This window comes from Notolepis coatsorum, assembly GCF_963971535.1.
Source record: "Notolepis coatsorum genome assembly, chromosome: 19".
Taxonomy (NCBI): Eukaryota; Metazoa; Chordata; class Actinopteri; order Aulopiformes; family Paralepididae; genus Notolepis; species Notolepis coatsorum.
In genome coordinates this window covers 52,249,612-52,268,123 of record NC_140183.1, presented here as the reverse complement: position 1 = coordinate 52,268,123, position 18,512 = coordinate 52,249,612, and the positions used below count along the sequence as shown (strand labels likewise).

The 18,512-nt window shown below is 44.7% G+C and overlaps 1 protein-coding gene across 5 annotated transcripts in view; it reads left to right on the top strand.

The window, feature by feature from the left end:
- The window catches only part of eva1ba (eva-1 homolog Ba (C. elegans)), a 44,535-nt gene extending 26,666 nt beyond the window's left edge, over nucleotides 1-17,869 (top strand). For 3 of the 5 annotated variants that reach the window (XM_084335725.1, XM_084335724.1, XM_084335723.1), the window contains exons 2-4: nucleotides 13,116-13,276; nucleotides 15,527-15,618; nucleotides 16,309-17,869. In XM_084335725.1, the coding sequence (XP_084191851.1) occupies nucleotides 15,552-15,618; nucleotides 16,309-16,745 (504 nt within the window). In that variant the 5' untranslated portion in view covers nucleotides 13,116-13,276; nucleotides 15,527-15,551 and the 3' untranslated portion in view covers nucleotides 16,746-17,869. Of the gene's footprint in view, nucleotides 1-13,115; nucleotides 13,277-15,153; nucleotides 15,264-15,526; nucleotides 15,619-16,308 lie in introns of those variants that run through there. The other 2 variants (XM_084335726.1, XM_084335727.1) reach the window with 2 other exon arrangements.
- The last annotated feature ends 643 nt before the right edge of the window (nucleotides 17,870-18,512 follow it).

The following is an 18,512-nucleotide window of genomic DNA, read 5'->3' as shown; positions in this document are numbered from 1 at the left end:
TCCCTGAACGTCAGCAAAACAAAGGAGATGATTGTGGACTTCAGGAGGTCGGGGGTCAAGGACTACAGCCCCCTCAGCATCGACGGGGCACCGGTTGAGAGAGTCAACAGCTTTAAGTACCTCGGAGCCTACATATCCGAGGACTTGACATGGACCACACACATTAACAGTGTTGTGAAGAAGGCACGACAACGCCTCTACTTCCTCAGGCGCCTAAGGAAGTTCCAAGTCAGCCAGAAGATCCTTAAGAACTTCTACTCATGTACAATAGAGAGCATCTTGACCGGCAACATCACCTCCTGGTTTGGGAATAGCACTGCACAAGACCAAAGCAGACTACAAAGAGTGACACGTTCAGCCGAACGCACAATTGGAGGGGGGCTCCCCACCCTCCAGAACATTTACTACAAGCGTTGCAAGGGCAAGGCTAAGAGAATCATTAAAGACTCCAGTCACCCGAACAACTGCCTCTTTGAACTGCTGCCGTCAGGCAAGCGATACAGGAGTCTCAAGGCGAGCACAGAAAGACTCAGAAGAAGCTTCTATCCCCAGGCCATCAGGCTGCTAAACGAACAATGAATGAACACTACACAACAACAACCACCAAACGCACATAGCACACACATCCACACGCACACACTCACTTTAAACAAACACACTGTAGCACCCACTCCACACACTTATAGCACACACCCACTTTAAACAAACACACTGTAGCACCCACTCCCCACACTTTATATTTATGGATGAAGGATTGCACTACAACTCGTACACCTTACTGTAAATTGTACCTAAAATTGTACCTCATCCCATTTCTGCTTTGCACTAGATAGTACTGTACATTAGTACACTGCATAGTATTGTGTATTGTATATTATATGGTAACTCAGAACATTGTACATATGTCTATACCGAACACTGTGACCTCATTTTCTTCTTCTAAATTCATGCTATATTATGTTATTATGTTATTTGATACTATCTTGTCTAGCACAGTCTCTGGAGCGTAACAGTAAGAAGCATTTTGTATGAAAGTATTCTGTACTTCTGTATGACAACTATTAAAGAACTTGAACTTGAACTTGCAGGCCAGAGGTCAGGCAGGAAGAGCACTCCTAGTGGCTGAAATTGAATATAGCTTTTCAGTCAAAAAGATTCTCGACTTTATTGGAGGCAGTAACCTGCATATAAATAGATGAACAACCACGTTACAAAAGTCGACTTTGATCCTGACAAACGACTATTCGGTTATTCGTTTTTTATGACCCATCCCTAATTTACCTATCTCAAACCCCTCCCTCTTTTCTTAATCCTTCAATCACAACTGTTGTTTCCCTCGAACAAGTTTGTCTGAAGGAACCAACAGTTGTGATTGGAGGATCAAGAAAAGAGGGCAGAGTTTGAGATCAATTGTGGTCAGTACCTCTTATCAGAGAGAGATAGAGATTATGCTTTGCTCTCAGGGGTCTCCATTAATTAAACCTTATCTGAGAGTGGGCAGGCAGTTTAGCTGTGCCTCCCCTGAGTCAATCAGATAACTCTCCAGATAACAGGGTAAGTGTGAACACTTAGCTAACTGACCCCCTCAAGACTGTTTTAGGAACAGCTGACTTGTATTTGACCTCCCCTGGCTATTCATCCCAAATCCCTCTGCCACGTTTATCAGTGGACCTGCCTTATCTGTCCTGGGGATGGCTGTTAACATATGCTTCAGACCCCCTGGGGTCAGGGGTCAATCCCTGACTTGAAACGGTTCTCTAAACTCCCATGGCCCCTGTCTTTCTACAGGGGACATACAGAAAGCCTCAACCACAGATCCAGTAAAGGCCAAGTGAAGGGAGACACACAAGTAGTAGTAGAGAGAGAGAGCCCCTGAAAAGAGTGATTATTTGTATGTCCTATATTCAACACCACCACTGATGTGGGTCTGTTCATAATGCCCTTGTTCACAAATGACTAAGGGTTTTCCAATGCGAATGGCACCTTGATGCGAATGGCACCTTGATGAATATGAATATCTTCAACATATCTCAATATTTTCAGAGACAAAAAAGTTATGAGCCGTCTATTCTTAATCTCCCACAACATGAACATAACGAGAGGGGTTATGTTTATTATATAGCCATTGAAAAGGAGACTGTATTTAGCAAGAACTCCTGTCAACTACAGCAGTGTTATGGGGCTCAAGGCTTGTTGCTTTTTAGTCTGAGTTTCTCTCTGGCCCTGACACTCCCCGCTTTGGGCTTTTGGTGATGTTTGACATGCTAAGTCCAGGGGAGTATCGCTTAAGCTTCTTTCTTCTTTCTCTGAATTACACACACATGCACCTGCATGCATGTGGGCATGTGGGTTCTCACACACACACACACACACACACAAACACACGCACACACACATGCGCACGCACGCAGGCAGGCACGCACACACGCACGCACACACACACAAACCGTCCAAGAACCTGAAACAGCAATGGATAAACATGCTGACAGTTCCATTTCTTTTACAGCTCTAGGAATCGACCATGCCCCCCTCAATCCTCGAATCAATTATTAGAGAATCGCTGGATATATAGACTCAAAGCCATGTCTTATCCAGGGATAAATGATACCATAGATATGGTTTCCTTTTTGTAAATATGGGAGTATCTTTTGTTGGTGTTTTGCTATTCTAGTTTAAAAATGTATATATGTATATGAAGAGTTATGTCAGTTTTGGACTCTAGATGTTGGAGGACCTCTGGAGTCTAGAGGCATATACAATTGTGACAGCTGGACCTCAGGCTGACTAGGTGCTCACACCTGAGCTTGATAGAGCAATTAGCACAGCCTCCATCTTTGAATATAGCTCAGTTCACCCATTTGTTTGTTTGTATGCCCTGAAGAAGGCCGATAGAGAGGCCGAAACATGTTGGTGTTTTTTAATTGTTATAAAATGAACTAAGCGATTTATTAAAGCTTTTTTATACACGAAGAGTGCCTGGAACTTCCTTGTTTTTTCAACTGGGTCCCCTATATCCAAAGAGCACCTTCAAAAACACTGGATTCACACTACAAAGACGCTGCAGCCCTCCTTCCTGTTCAAGCAATGGACTTGACTTTGAATTTATTTAAAGGATAACACCAGTGTAATTTTATATTGTCAATAGAGCCTATGAAAAAGATCAAAACCAAAACAATGCATTTATTCTTCTTACTTACAAGTACAATAAGTAAGCGGCCAGATTATGGCTCATATCCAGAAGTCATATAACTCCCTAAAACCAAGTTACAGAGTGGTCATTTTTGTTTTAGTCAGTATAATTCATCACTACATTGAACGTGAGCTTTTTTTTTTATCCACTTTTTCTCCCATTTTCTATTTTTCTCCCATCCCAATTTTCGTATCATCCAATTTAACCCTCCCCTGTCTTTGAACGCTGTTTCATGCCTCCCACAAGCCGGCTGCAATGTGGACTAAGTCATACATAGCACGAGTCCCCTCCGATACTCGAGGTAACAGCAGTCGCATCTTTCCACCTGCGCGGCTCGATCTTTCAGCATCAGGGGTCTGGGCTTTGGAGGGGCCCCGCCCCCGTCGCTTCCTGATTCTACTGAGCAGGCGCACCAACCGACCTGTAGGAGTCGCTGTCCACAACGCCCGATCCCCACCCATCAGTTTCCCTCCCCCTAATACTGCCAATGTGTATTAGTGCGGACGACCAGCTAAACTGAAAGCAATGTGGAGCGCTGGGCTCGAACAGGGAGGCGAACCTGTTCGAGCCCAGTCTCCAGTATTCGTGGTGAGCACCTTGCCCACTGCACCACGTAGCCGCCCTTCCCCTCCCCTGTCTTGAACGTTGCTCGCATATGCCCCCCACTGGCCGGTTGTAGGGAGGATAGAAGCCTTGCATCACGTGTCCCCTCCGATACACGAGGAGGCAGCCTGTCACATCTTTTCACCTGCCAGCGCGGACTCGCATTGGCGAGGTGTAACGTGTGGGAGACTACCCCCACCATTTCCTGTCTCTGCTGTGCAGGCGCCCCAACCGACCTGTAGGAGTCGCTGTCCACAACGTCCAGATTACCAACCATCGACTTCCACCCCCTAACTCTGCCAATTGAGTTAGTATGACGGCTGGCCCAAGCCGGAGGCAACGCCGACAGCCGGAGTCGAACCCGGTGTCTCTTGCGTTGGTGACGAGCGCAATGTCCGCTGCGCCACCCAGCCGCCCCATTGAACGTGAGCTTTGTAGTTTTTGACGGCCACCGCCCTGAGTCTGCCTGAACTGGAACCACTCCTGAGGCGATTGCTGTCACGAAAACGACTCTGCCCACGTTCCTTGCAGTGATGAATTATACTGACCAAAACAAAAAGCATGGGCTCTGTGACTTGTTTTAGCGGTTTTGTGAAAACAATGGAGTTCTTTGACTTCTGGATATGAGCTATAATCTGGTGTTGGCTGGACGGATCGTACTTGTAAGTAGAAGAAATGCATTGTTGGTTTTGGTCTTTTCATAGGCTGTGTTGACACAAATGACAACATTAAATGACATGGTGTAAATGCTACATTGGTATATGGACATGGCAGGACTAGGCTTGGGCGGTATGACGGTATTACGGTATACCAGGGTATTTAGAAATCCCGACGGTATTGAAAATCAATACCGGCGTCAAAATCACAGATGCGCTTCAGTTTCTATTACAGTGAAACAGAGTTTTGAGTGTAGTGCACACACGCGCCAGCAGAGGGCGATACCAGTCCTCACTAGTGGAGCGAGTGTATCACAACGGTGTTCACGTTTTACGGTAATGTTGCGGCAGTGCTGTGAAAATACCGTAAAGCGTTGTGACGAGAGTTGGTGTGTGTTGTTGTGGTGCACTGGTGGAGCAAGCAAATAATCCGTCTCTTATTATATGTGAACTAAAGAGTACAAGGTTTACACACAACAGCCCCCACCCGCTTTGTTATTGTATTTGTACCTGTACTATCCGCTGTCAGCTATTTATCTCTCTCTGTGAGCTTGATTAACTAGCGTTAGCTCCGCGGCTAATATTAGATTACCCTGAACTAAATCAATGACTAGGTTATAAAGCATTCGAGTAGTTTTCACTGCACATAGAAGTAGCCAAACAGCGGGAGCATTTCGGGAGCATATGACCAAAACCCAGGCAATTTCGAGCCCTTAAGGAATCAAATAATCTGCCATGGCTAGGCTACATGCTAACGTCGATAGTAGCACTAGATGCTGCAGGCTTCTGGCTACCATTCTGAGAGCTAACGACGTGATTTGTTTACTTGGTAACACAGGTTGTAATATATGTGTGTGCGAACCGTAAAACTCAATTACGCGCACGGTGTGCGAGTACAGATTACAGCCTCTCGTCTTTTTTTTCAAATTGCGATAATCGAATCTAACATTTACAAATCGATGCAGTTGAATTTCCCCCTTAGGATCGATGCATTGTTACACCCCTACACCAAAGTCACTGGCCCACTGTGTATCTGTGTGTACAGCTAACTTGGCTAGCGTTATGAACAGCAGAGGTGGGCAATAGGGTCCAGCTGCAGCGCCGGACGGCTGGAGTGCAAGCGGTGTGACGTAATTGGCAGACTCGACTGTCAATCAATGGTCTACCTGACACGCAAACTCATAAACAATGTTTCTGTACTGGAGGTGTACAGTATTTCAATAGGCAACCTTGAAAGGATTATTTCTCTAGAAGAGCAACACAGCCAAAACATAGGCATTGTATGCATAAAAGGGGCAAAAGCTAAAGTTAAGTGACTGTTACTTTTGTAGCAGTAGTTTGATTTGATAGTTTATTTGATAGGGACAGCACATGTTAATGAACATCAAGTACAAAATACAAAATGTAAGCATGCAGGGTTGTAGCAAGAGCTAATTTACACACATGCACGCACAGTACAAATATAAATTTATTTTTGAAAAAAAAAAAAATCTTTTACTTGAAATATTTTCACTGTGCGCCTAAATATTTTTGGGTGCTCCTAAATTTCTTTGTGTGCGCCTAACTTTTTTCATTTAGGAGCACCTGTGCCCCTAGTGAAAAAGGTTAGCGTAGAGCCCTGATATGGAGAGATGGAATCAAATAGAGACTGCAGCATGGCTGAATACAAACAGACCGGTGGGAAACATCACTGATAACCCTGATCATGTAACTAAATATATATGGGTTTGTCTTGTCGACAACTTCAGTGTTTACTGTAGGATATAAAAATCTTTATGAGCTTCAACTAACAAGGGGTCAGCCATTAGAAAGTCATCACCTCCGTGCATTCAGTATATCAACGTCCCAACATGGTTCCTCCACGTCCCACATCTGAGGAAGGCACTCTGTGTTTGTGGACAGCACGGGGTTAACACTGCCCATGCCCACCCACCCATGGGAACGATAAACACATGTTTTGTATCATAGGGTAATCAGTAGGGCCCGCGGTAATGAATCCAGTGTGTGGTGCTGCTGGTCGGCCAGTGGAGGCAGCCCGGCCCAGATCGATCAGATGAGATCAGGCCTCTATTTTTGGAGCTTGGGGTTTTGGGATCACCTGGGGGTTACTGTGCTTCATGAAATCACGGGACTCCTTGGCAGAAAGTTCACAGACACACACATGTGTATGTGTGTGTGATGTGTGTGTGTGCGTGTGCGCACGTGTGTGTGTGTGTGCGTGCGCACTGCGCACACGCTCATTTGGCTTTGGTTCCCTACTCATGTCTCTAATGCCCCTGTGTCCTATCTGAATGACCTGAATGGAGAGAGAGAGAGATCAACTATGCACGATAAAAGTTGATATGAAAGACAGACGGAGCATGCGATAGCTCATCTTGATTTACATAGTAAAGCAGTCTGTCTCTGTCTCCCACCAGGGGCACATCTGGCCACCATTAGCCACTTGCCCTAACCCCAGAGCTCCATCCCGTATCCCAGTTCCCCTCCCATTACCTACCCACGGCCCACTGAGGTGCTCCTTGCAGGACAGACCTCGTTCTCCGGTTCACCTTTTATGATACAGGGATACCTGTTTCATTTGGTCATGGGTTGCAGTTACACGCCCCTTAAAAGCATGAAGGCTCTGTTGAATCAAGTTGGCGTCACGTTGACAGTTGACCTGATTGTGTAAATCATAGCTAACTTCTCTCTCTTTGAAATGTGTAACATCTGAAACGTAATAATAGTTGGTGGAGAATGACTGATTGGAGTTGGAGTGTTCTGTATTTGCTCTTGGAGCGGTTATTGTCCTTGAACGCTGCTACACTGTTGTCCATGAGCCTCTTTCAAATAAAGTACATGCCTAAAGCACACACATCACCCTGTTGGAGAACAATGCTTGCTTTCAACTGGATAGCAAACACTGAAGAATATGCATGAGGGAGAGTTTGGATCTGAACAGATCGCCTAACGGAACAAAACATTTCAAAGTCTGAATAGCATGTGAGGCCGGGAGTTCAAGCGAAGCAGAGGTAGAACTGCGTTAAATTCCAATCCATATGTTTGAGAGAGAAAACAGTTTGTGAGCTTGAGCGCCTGCTCAGTGGAGCCGCATGCACTCTCGGCTGGCAGGCTTCTTTTGGGGTCAGCCTTACCTGGTCCTCCGTGTCACCAGGATGATGGCAACCACATGTCTGACTGGGTTCCAACTGCAACAACTCTCCCCGCTCAGGCAGAGTCTCTGGCAGGCCTTGACAAAGAGAAAACACAGCTAACCCTCAGCACTGCTTGATACCCCGAGATCCCATGTCAAGAGTAACAAGGAGGAAATAAATGCGCCTCCTTACAACCTTCATGGATGCTGAGTAGAGGGCCAGCTCTGCCTTTACAGGAGAGAAAATGCCTTCACCATATGCAACCCCTGTGAACGCTTTCCCAGACAACCATGAACGGAGAACTCGGGTTTTGGAAATGTGTCTGTGTTTATCATGTGGAGAGGTACTGCCTGCACCTATGTGGTTTTGGCAAGAGCTTCCAGTTCCATCAAGATTTAATTTTTTGCCTTGGTTCTTGGACATTGTGCTGGCAGGGTTAGTGGTCAGGTGATCTCAGTTGGCTGGGGGGAATGCCTTGGAGTCCATACACTGGCCTGATCATAGCTGTACTGTATATGGTAAACTCTTTGTACAAACATTTTGAAACAAAAAAAACAATAAAACTTTATGGAAAAATACATCCAAAAAGATACTTCTGCAATACCGATTCAAATTCAGAGTTGTACGAGCACCCTGGGAGGAGCTTCTGCTACTGAGGGGATGTCCAAAGAAAGAGTTTCTGTGGGGGAAAATACTATAGCTCAGCTAAGATCTCACTCTAATTCAGTATATTTATTCATGTGGAACCTGTGGAGATTCTATGAGCTGAAAATGGTAAATAAATCACACAGATTTGTTTATTTGATGTCATGCATCGTTAAGTCCAGTCAGAAAATGTTTTAATGAACATTGAAGCAAAGTTTATGAACGCTATACATTCTTTAATTCTTCAATCTGAGGGACCTGCCTCTGGGATCTCACTTGCCAGAAACAATAAGATGTGAATAGTTTTTCTTTTTAATTCTCTGCAGCTCCATCATGCCAGCCAGGCACACCACTAAAATACCATTCCTTGCGCCAGGAATTCTTGTGGCTCCACAGAAATTCTAGGTATCAAAAATATTCCTTTCCTTGTGTGGTTCAAAGTGTGTCATTACAGGGAGGAAATAAGGCTGACTTGCTCCGTTGTGTAATCAGTCCTTTTTTATCCTCGTTCTGAAACTTAAATACGGCTTAACTCCCTGAATAAATTCCACTTATCATGGGCTACAGTATGACTGTGAGCTCTAGTGTGGAAGAGGGGTCTTGTTGTGGTTAGATGGTTTAGTCTATTATTGGTGCATCTCTGGCTTCTGTTCAGTGGTGACCAGTGGTAACTTGAGGTCGGTCCCTGTCAACATGCGGTTGATAAATCATCCACTTACTATACGTATACACTAAACATGGGACAGCTCAATTGTCCTTTTTTTAGTAACTGTTAACAGTGTGGCTGTCAGACAATGGAGATCTGACCTTCACTGGAAAGGGCGTTGGTCTGAACTTGGGTCTAAGATGGTCCTTTTTGCGGAAAGGGACAAACCGTGTGGGAAGGAAGGGACCATTGTGGTCTTCTTCGACTGTTGACGAAAGAAATATTACACAACAACGTGATAGTGGGGTTTTCCTCCGTCTGGCTCTTTTATCCAAACCAAAGCAGACAGTACTCAAACTCAGGGGGCTCATACAGGACCAAGCATTTCACTGTAATGTACTTTATACGTGACAAATAAAAACAAACTTGAACTAGAAAGGTGCGCACAGTAGAGCGCAAATCTCCACTAAACCTGTGTAGTATTGCCAGGTAAATATTGCAGAATCCCCATCCCTGACTATCCGTCCCTGACTCCCCTTGCCTATGAGTATCATTCCGTCCAAATTGGTCCTGCAGTTTACAGGATTAGCTTCAGACAGAAGGACAAACAGACAGACAAACAGCATGATCTCCCCCCAGGCTTCGGTATTGGTGGAGATAAATATAGTAGCAGACCTCCTCCTGGGCATCATCGTACCGTGTTTATCTCTGAGTCAATCAGAACACAAGTTGTGCTTACAGAAATATAACTCACTTGACTGACAATGAGCCTTGAATTATCTTTTCAATAGTTTTCAATAGTTTTGTCATTGTTATAATCTTTAGACAATGTGTACATCTGGCACACCGTCAAGAGATACCGATTCTGCATTCCACATAAGTTAATGTATTATTTCATAATAATCATTAGCACCATGTCAGGAAGTAAGGACACATTGGTTGACCTCATAATATAAGGTAAAAGACAGCAACATCACAAGAGCATTAAACTGGGAGTGTAGTGGCATGATTTACACACTTTGTATGAAATTTATTGAAACAGACGATTGAAAGTTCTCGACTTGAAGGTGTTGTGCCCCTGGTTCTTGCTCTCCTAGCGTACTGACCTCTCCCTTCTACACGATAGGCATCATCTGGTCATGTGACATAGGACAGTCGTACCTGGAAAGTTCTATTACATTTTTTCTGTTAGCAGTAGGTTCCTCACACAACCTACACTTTTACACCTTTTGGCTACAGGTTTGTGTCGTGTTCTGTGGTCTTATGTTCCCTAAAGCGGTTGAGCGCCATACCCGAGTATAGTCGGGTTTTCATCGTTTTTTCTTTTATTCGATTTTTTTATTCATTACAGGTTCACGGACCTCGGTATTACCATAGGAAATCATTCTGAGATTCCGAGAGTGCAATACCGGCCGCATCCTGCTAGGTGGCAGTATCGCCCACCCTTTGAAACCTTATTTCACACTGTGTGTTACATCTCATTTTTGGTCCAGGCAAGTCTAGCAGTTCACCCGATCACATTGGAACGCGCCCATGGCCCCTCGATGCATGTGTTGTGCCGGATTATGTCAGGGACCCGATGGACACCAATACTGGAAATCGCGATCAGACAATTGGAATATTCTTTTTGGGATACCTCCTAGTAAAGGTAAGGACTATATGACATCAATTCTACTTTGATCCAACAATGATTTCAGATCGATCATATGTAACGTACTCCAAAACGTATGCCGTTGCTGACGATCAAAGCATCAAAAAACAACCCCCCCCCCCCCCTTCATGATGAAACGTAATACCTATTATATACCTTTGAATTGGAAATAGTAGCGTGTCCAGGCGAGCAACGCAAACGCTTTTAGCAAAATTCACATATTGCTCCATAGCGCTGTTTTCAGGAATTAGCCAGGATCACTCTGAAACTATACAATATTCACCATGGTATAACATGCGAACGTATACATGAAAAAAAATATTCTTTTTCACATGTTGAACGATGGATAGTTAATGTCAAATGAGCCATAGTATTGTCTCCATAGCTATAATATAGAATATATAGATATAGCCCTCCAAACCACAACGCACAGTGGAAATCCCTATCTCTTACAGCGGTGGCGCAGTTTAAGTTTAAGTTTATTTGGATCCCCATTAGCCACAGCAGTGCTGGGGCTATTCTTCCTGGGGTCCATAACACATAAAATACAGTTACAGATTTATACACTCACAACATTTACATGTCATACAGACAATTAAAACAACAATAAAAACCCTTATACACTCACAACATTTACATGTCATACAGACAATTAAAACAACAATAAAAACCCTAATCAAATTCATAATACAATATAAAAATATGTACTCCTTATGAATGAATTCATAATACAATAAGTAAGTAAGTACAAGGATAGCTAAAGTGGCTGGCGCCCCAAAGTGTTAAGTGTGGAAGGTCCCCACATAGAAAGGATGCTGAAAGGTGATGGTGGATAAGGTAGTTTATATGGCCTGTCTGGTTCCAATTAGACTGGGTGGTGATTCAGTAATGAGGAGTGTTTGTTTTGTTTTGATCAGATTTTTGAATCTGGTATTTATGGGTCATGTTTGTTGTTTGGCCATGTTACTGCCCCTGATGAGCGCCAAACTGCATAGGACATTAACTGTGCCACTGTGTCCATTCCAAAAATATTGAGCATCCAATTATTCATAAAGCTTTGGGCAGAATACGACAGGGTGAAAAGTGGATGAAAAACCTCCTCCCTGTAACAGCTTGCTAGGATACGGAGTGGCAACATCTGAGAAAGAAAAGCAAATTGGGTCACTTGGGGAAAATTACTGAAAGTTGAGTCATGGAATTGTACAAACTTGGGGCGGGGAAGGTCTGTTACTAATTTCCTCCTTAGGGTGAAACAAAAACACAACAAAACAACAGGGCAGGTTAATTAGTGTTTAGATAGGCTTTAAACAAGTCTCAAGTTGTCATTAACCACCAGTAACAGATGCCCGAGTCCCGGCGAGCTCAGGTTTGGTGCATTCCAATGTGAGAAGCGGCCAGTTTAAGGTGTCCAATCATTAGCTCTAACCTTGGCTTGGAGGAACCACGGTATAGTCATCTGAGCCTTTCCACTTTATTACCCTCGAGACAAAAAACTAAATATCTCATTGAAAGTCTACGCTCCTTAGCCCTGCTTGGACGGCGATGAATAGAGCCCCAATAGCGGAACAGAGGGTTAGGCGCCGCGGGAGAAGATGACCTTGTCTCTGACTGAAAGGGAAGGAAGCAAGTAACAGGAAGACAGCGCGAGAGCGTCGATGCATCCCTACAGTAAAGGAGGGGAGGGGGGCACCAAAAACAAAAGGCAGACCGTCTCGCTCCCATGGGGATGGAGGGAAGGGGTGGCCTGAAAAACAGTTGCTATAGCGATGGCTCTGTCACTCGCCCCTGAGCGAGCGCTCTTTCAGTCCAGCACTGTAGTGTATATAAGGTCTGCCAACAGTCAGCAAGATCAGAATCTGCACTGGAAAGCAGAGAGGCTCTGCTAAACCAACTCAAGCTGGCAGAGGGGGAGAGAGGGGGTGAGAGGGGAGAGTTAGTAAATTTCACAGCACAGCACTTTTCTCAGCCTTCTCTCTCCCCACCTGGCATTGTATGTAAGCACTGACTTTCACTGACGGTTGTATCGGGTGAAACGAAGGGACTTAAAAGGGATCTACTCGCTGAGAATAAAGTGTTTGGGGGAGATCATGGAGGTTTTCATGTGTCAGAGATGGAAAGGGGAGTCTACATTCCACAGTTCCCGGAAAACCTCAGAGTTATGACTTCACGTCTAATAATAGAAAGCCATAGGCTACTATAGTCATATTGAATTATGTGTTGGAAAAGTCATAGGTCTTTCTTCACTTTATTCTTCATTATTTTGTACAGAGTCCTAAAACAAACACACACTGTACAGGATAGCAATGTGTTTATAAGAAAGACTCTTCATCCCCTTGCTTTTTCATGGCACGTTATACACCATGTTTGGATATGTCTGTGTTTATATGGACACTGTATATTTTAGCCCTGAATGTATTCAAGACAGCAGAGTTTAAACTGCCGAAAGCCTTGAATCCCCCAGTCTCTCGTTGGACCACGTAGCCCCCCGGCAACTGCAAAGGGCCTATCATTGTTTGCATTGCAAACGCCTCGGTGAGTTTGGATCTAATGTAGCCTGACGTCTGTATGTGTGTGTTTGCTCTTGTCTCAGGGTGGCCAAAAGAGCTGTTTGGCCTGAGGACCGAAGATCACGGGCATTGATCCAAAGAGAGAGAGAGAGAGAGACAGCTGCGAGCATTCAGCACCCACCTTCAACTTCCCATAGCACGATGAACTGGGACTGACGAGTTACTGACAGAGCTTAATTTTGTGGTAAGATTTATGATATGTTTACCACCTAGGCTACCTCCTACCGATTTTCTATTTTACAGCAACAGAGCGTTACGCTTAAGTCTTACTTAGTGACTTAACTACATGTGGTTTACATTACATGACATACGTGTGGTTCTACACGTTTGTCAAAGAACGCTACATCATCAAATAAGTATGATAAATGCTCGCTGAAGCATTGAGGCATTTGCGTCAGGAAAGAAATTGGAGACTTTGAGGTCATCGTTGGGCACAATTGGAGGTAAATGAAAACATAAACATGTGGTTTGTGCCGTTTGAGGGAATCCAATGCGATCTGTGCGCAGGTTCTCGTGGCATGTGGTTTGACTTAACCACAGGAGCAACGTGCACAGGTTAGAATGGGATCGTGCGCGAGTCTGTCATCATTTCATGTTTAAACTTTTTATTTCTTTTCCCCAAGAGGGCCATCATACTGTAACACAGAGCACATGTAGCAAGAAAGGGGGACTGGTGCTAATGATAATGCTAACACATTGGAAGAGTTCACGTCACCTCCTGTCAGGGTCGTTGCCCCCTTGGTCGCCGAGCACTATCGGTGCTCACATGTGCCGTCGAGCCATGTGCCATGCCATGATGTCATCCAGCCAGGGGATGTGGGAGTGTGTGTGTGTGTGTGTGTGGGGGGGGGGGCAGAGGAGAAAAACCAGAGTCAGCAGGAAGGGCTCTGTGATGAGGAGGGTTGCAAGGAGCGCAAGGAGAAGGAGAGGGCAACACAGGAAATTATGGAAAGACACAGTAGGACCACATGACCCCTGAGGTACAGTGTTCCATGCAGGCAAAGTCCAACTCTCCCCTCGCTCAGATTGGAAACAGCTTGTCTTTGTTAGAGACAACGTGTACTGAGGGAGGAGGAGGTAGTGTGGAGGTAAGGTAGAGCGTATAGGTAATTGACTGAAAACAAAAAACAGACACATATAGGAAGGGAAAATAACTGTCCGCCCTTGTATGGCGAGCGGGGTGCGGCACAGCAGGCTTTTTCTATGGGAAACATGAGACTTCCTCGAAGAGTCTCAAGGAGTCACGACCGGGGCGCAGGAAGGGCCAGGGAACACAATAGAGTCGACACAGACTGACAGGATGGCGAGTGGGAAAAGGGAGTCAAGACCAGCATCACCACAGATGTCCCGGTGCAGGTCATCCAGTGACTAGATGGGCGACAGTGGTTCGGGAGGTAGAGCAGTTGTCTGGTGTTCCGGAGGTTCCCAGTTCCATTCCCACTCCTGCCGGGGCAGTGTGTCGAAGTGTCCTTGAGCAAGACACTTAACCCCTAACTGCTCCCGATGAGCAGGTTGGCACCTTGCATGGTTGCCTCTGCTGTCGGTGTGTGAATGTGTGAGTGAATGATAAACAAATTGTAAAGCGCTTTGGATAAAAGCGCTATATGAATGCACCATTTACCATTTAGATATCAGGGACACAAAGTCCAAAATGACAGACGGATAAACAACAAGACCGGCCCCTTCGCTTCTGGGCGTCGATCTGGAGGCCTCATCGAGGAGGAAGTGGTCCTCGTCGGTCACTGGGAAAGTTGACCCGTGACCCCCGGCTAAAGAGGGCTGTCGTGGTTCAGAGAGAGAGTGAGGGAGAGCCTGGTGCACCATGTGCCAAATGCATCATGATGATTCCAGTTGGGAGCTGGTATTTAAGGGGGACACAGAGGAGCTTTTGTTTGACAGTAGGAGGTTTCAACCCGCCCATGCAAGCGGCATATGGAGAAGTGCTGTGGTCAGTGGGTTTGGCGCGCAAGAGAAACACAGAGTGCTATTAGAGGCAGGGCCAATCGTAAAACACTTTGACTACTGCTGCAGAGAGCGAGGGGAACCTGTTGCATGCAAGAGGGTATCGGTCGGGTGCATGTGTCGCTGTTTGGACCAACTGTCCACTATCGACTCGGCACATGGGAGCATAGCGCTGCTGTCGGGCGAAAAACATGCGCGTTTCCAAAAGGGTAAACTTTTCAGGGATTAAGAAAAGCAACCTCATCTTCAGATTGACAACCATGCAGTTTTTGACATGTGTTGGATTTTCAGTGGGTTTTATGAAGGAGCATGGAATCTTTCAACTCAAATAAAAACGTGGAAATGACCAGAATTGAAGATATGAAGTTTTCATCCGACAACAGCGCTCTGTGACGTTGGCTATGCCATACGTTAGGTGATACTCATGTGTTGTCACAGTGGGTTTTTGACAGCTCTGTTGTTCTTCTTTTAGGTGCAAGAGAAAGTCAGCCGTCAGTATGGATGTGAAGAGGAAAGAGATGGATCTGTTGAGCAACAGCATTGCTGCATATGCACACATCAAAGGTCAGTCATAATTCAGGCACTCTAAATTGTGTTTTGAAATTAAGAATATTCACACACTGTATTTCAGCTCATTTTGACATTATTTTAAGTAACATTTTGACCGATAAAGGTCCTTATTATCTTTGCTTACAATGAACTCAAAAAAGCTTAAATCAAGTCTGCATATGCTTCCTTTCAATAGAGGCCTTGCACAGAATATGTGTGTAGTTCTCTTCCAACATGGCTGCCTATGACATAGCAACATTGTAACAGCAATTTGCAAAACAATGGTTGCTATGTGTTGGTGTATGAGAAATATATCAACACAAATATATAATTTGGTCTCTTATTATTGGACCTTGTAAACAAGTCCCAGTAAAATAGTAATAGTGTGCTTTTCCAGCGTTTGACCTCCTACATACTGGAAGAAAGAGAACTGAACATTCCAAGCGAGGCCACTATTGTTCCCCAAGATACTCCATCCAGCACCTGGCCTAACAAAGGCTCCTCTACCCATATAACTTCATTTGTGATCTGAAGATCAACAAAACATTATATCTCCATCATAAAAGTATTTACTTTGATTACTGAACATGGCAGAACATAACAGTATATACTTGACTAATTAATGAATAAGGCACACTAAAACAATAGTATTGCAATAATCAAGACTTTATCTTCATCTAATGTTCTCTTTTGTTCTTCCCCTAGAAAACCCAGAGAGCTTTGGCCTGTACTTTGTGATCGGGGTGTGTTTCGGCTTGGTGCTGACCCTCTGCCTCCTGGTCATCCGGATCTCCTGTAAACCCCGCGCCAACATCACCCCCTCCATGCCCGAGAAGAAGCGCTTAAAGGACATCAGCGAGGAGGAGGAGGACGAGGAGGAGAGCGAGGACGAGGAAGATGAGGAGGTGGAGGAGGTGGAGGTGCCCGCTCCCCTGCCCACCACAGAGATCCCCATAGGCAACCACCACATCAGCCAATCGGATGGGACGCTGAGTGTGAACGTGTTCACATCGGCAGAGGAGCTGGAACGGGCTCAGCGATTGGAGGAGAGAGAGCGCATCATACGCGAGATCTGGAGGAACGGGCAGCCTGATATTCTGGGAACAGGCACTGGGACTATTGGACGTGTGCATTACTACTAACATACTCTAAGCTACTATGGGACCACTGTATGGACAATTTATGCTGAATTATGGTGCTGACCTGTCAGGAATCTCTCTACCTATAAAACCCTTGAATCCTACAGAGACACTCACTCGGATTCAGACTTGCGGGGTGGGTCCAGAGACCCTGAAGCCTGAACACCAGCCGCGGACGCGCGTGTCATGTAGCGGTGTCACGCATTAAAACAAGTCAGCGTTAATGTGCTAAATTTTTATATACTTGGCATACGTCTGATACTTTGTTGTGACAGACGCAGCTGAAACGTGTGGATTTTGCACTTCCAATGTAGCCATTTGTTGCCTTCCACTGACTGAAAGGAACGACACGAGGTGCCTTCAAGACTAATGTTGTGATGAAGATGCAGTATGAATGTGAGGGGTGATGAAGAGTGAAGTGAGGGTCTGGTTAGAATGTAGGCCTACGGCGCTTGATGAAAGAAGCACAAAGATCTAAAGTTGATGTGACATGTAATGTACTGTACTAAGAACACGAAAGATAGGGACCAAGTATTTTTTTTAAGTTGGGTGTCGTTCTTTTCGTTTGCTCCTCATCACTAGTGAATTCCCAAAGGGATAACTCTGAACAATTCTCGGAATTTCACCAGGAGAAAAATACCCCCAAGGCCCTAATGTGATTTTGGAATCATCTGGAAGGAAATGACATCGCTAAGGCAAACAAATATAGATAGCTTATTCAGGTAATTTTTCTTTTGCGTAATGACAAAACATTTAAAATAGGATTTTCTACTTAAAAGGATACAGTGCAGTCAGCGATGATTATTTTCAGAAATAATTCCACCAAGGGAAATTACAGAGTTAAAGTATTAGACTGAGAATGATTTATGGTTGTTCCACTGGTCTCTCAGGCGGACAGACAACAGAGCTCTTCCTCTGTGTATCCTTGGGCCACCAATTGAAAATCTGGCTGGCTATAATTCTTTTTAATGAGAAGTATATTTAATAGGATATCGACATCAGAAGGCCTCGGTTTACCAGTAGAATTAATGGAAAGGTCACCCATTGTTAATTGTGATTCAATAGCTCCCATGTGTGTCTTGAAATGTTAAAGAGATATGCATTTTATAATAAAATGTCTGAAACTCCCATGCAGTCCTTGTCGTAACAGTGAATGTTTTTTCAAAGCCCCACTGGATGGACCATAAAAGGAGACTGTGATGCAAATGTCTAGATAACACAGAGACTGCTATAACTCAGAATGAAACTCATTTCCCTTACACTAGCCGGGAAATGTAAAAAATGTCTAAGATACGGTATCTGGCTGCCAAAAAGACATGTAGAACCTAGATGAATAACACAATGTGGGTGCCTATTTATATTGGATATGCTCATAACTCAGTGTATTGTAATTGTTGGGCAGTTTTGTTCTACAAGTTCTAGAAGAACAAAGCCCTGTCTCTTTAATATAGCCATACGAAACAAGAAAAATATACTTATCAGTGTATGGCTCGTGTCCATTTGCTCTTTTCTTAGGCCAGTCTGGCCTGCCAGAAACTTGCACGTGAACGCGGCTGACACCCGTACAATGGGGCTGAGGTCTCACTAACGGGGAGGAAGGTCTTTGCTTGGAGAGGAGGAGAGCCAATAACTTCCATAAGATGTCTGAACCTTCCTCAAAGTACACACTGTGCTGGAGAAGCAGATGAGGGTTCTAGTTTACTTTGGGCCCTCGTCTGTTTTCAGACAAAGCCCACAGTAAGCTTTTGTCTGATGAGGTCATGGCTATCC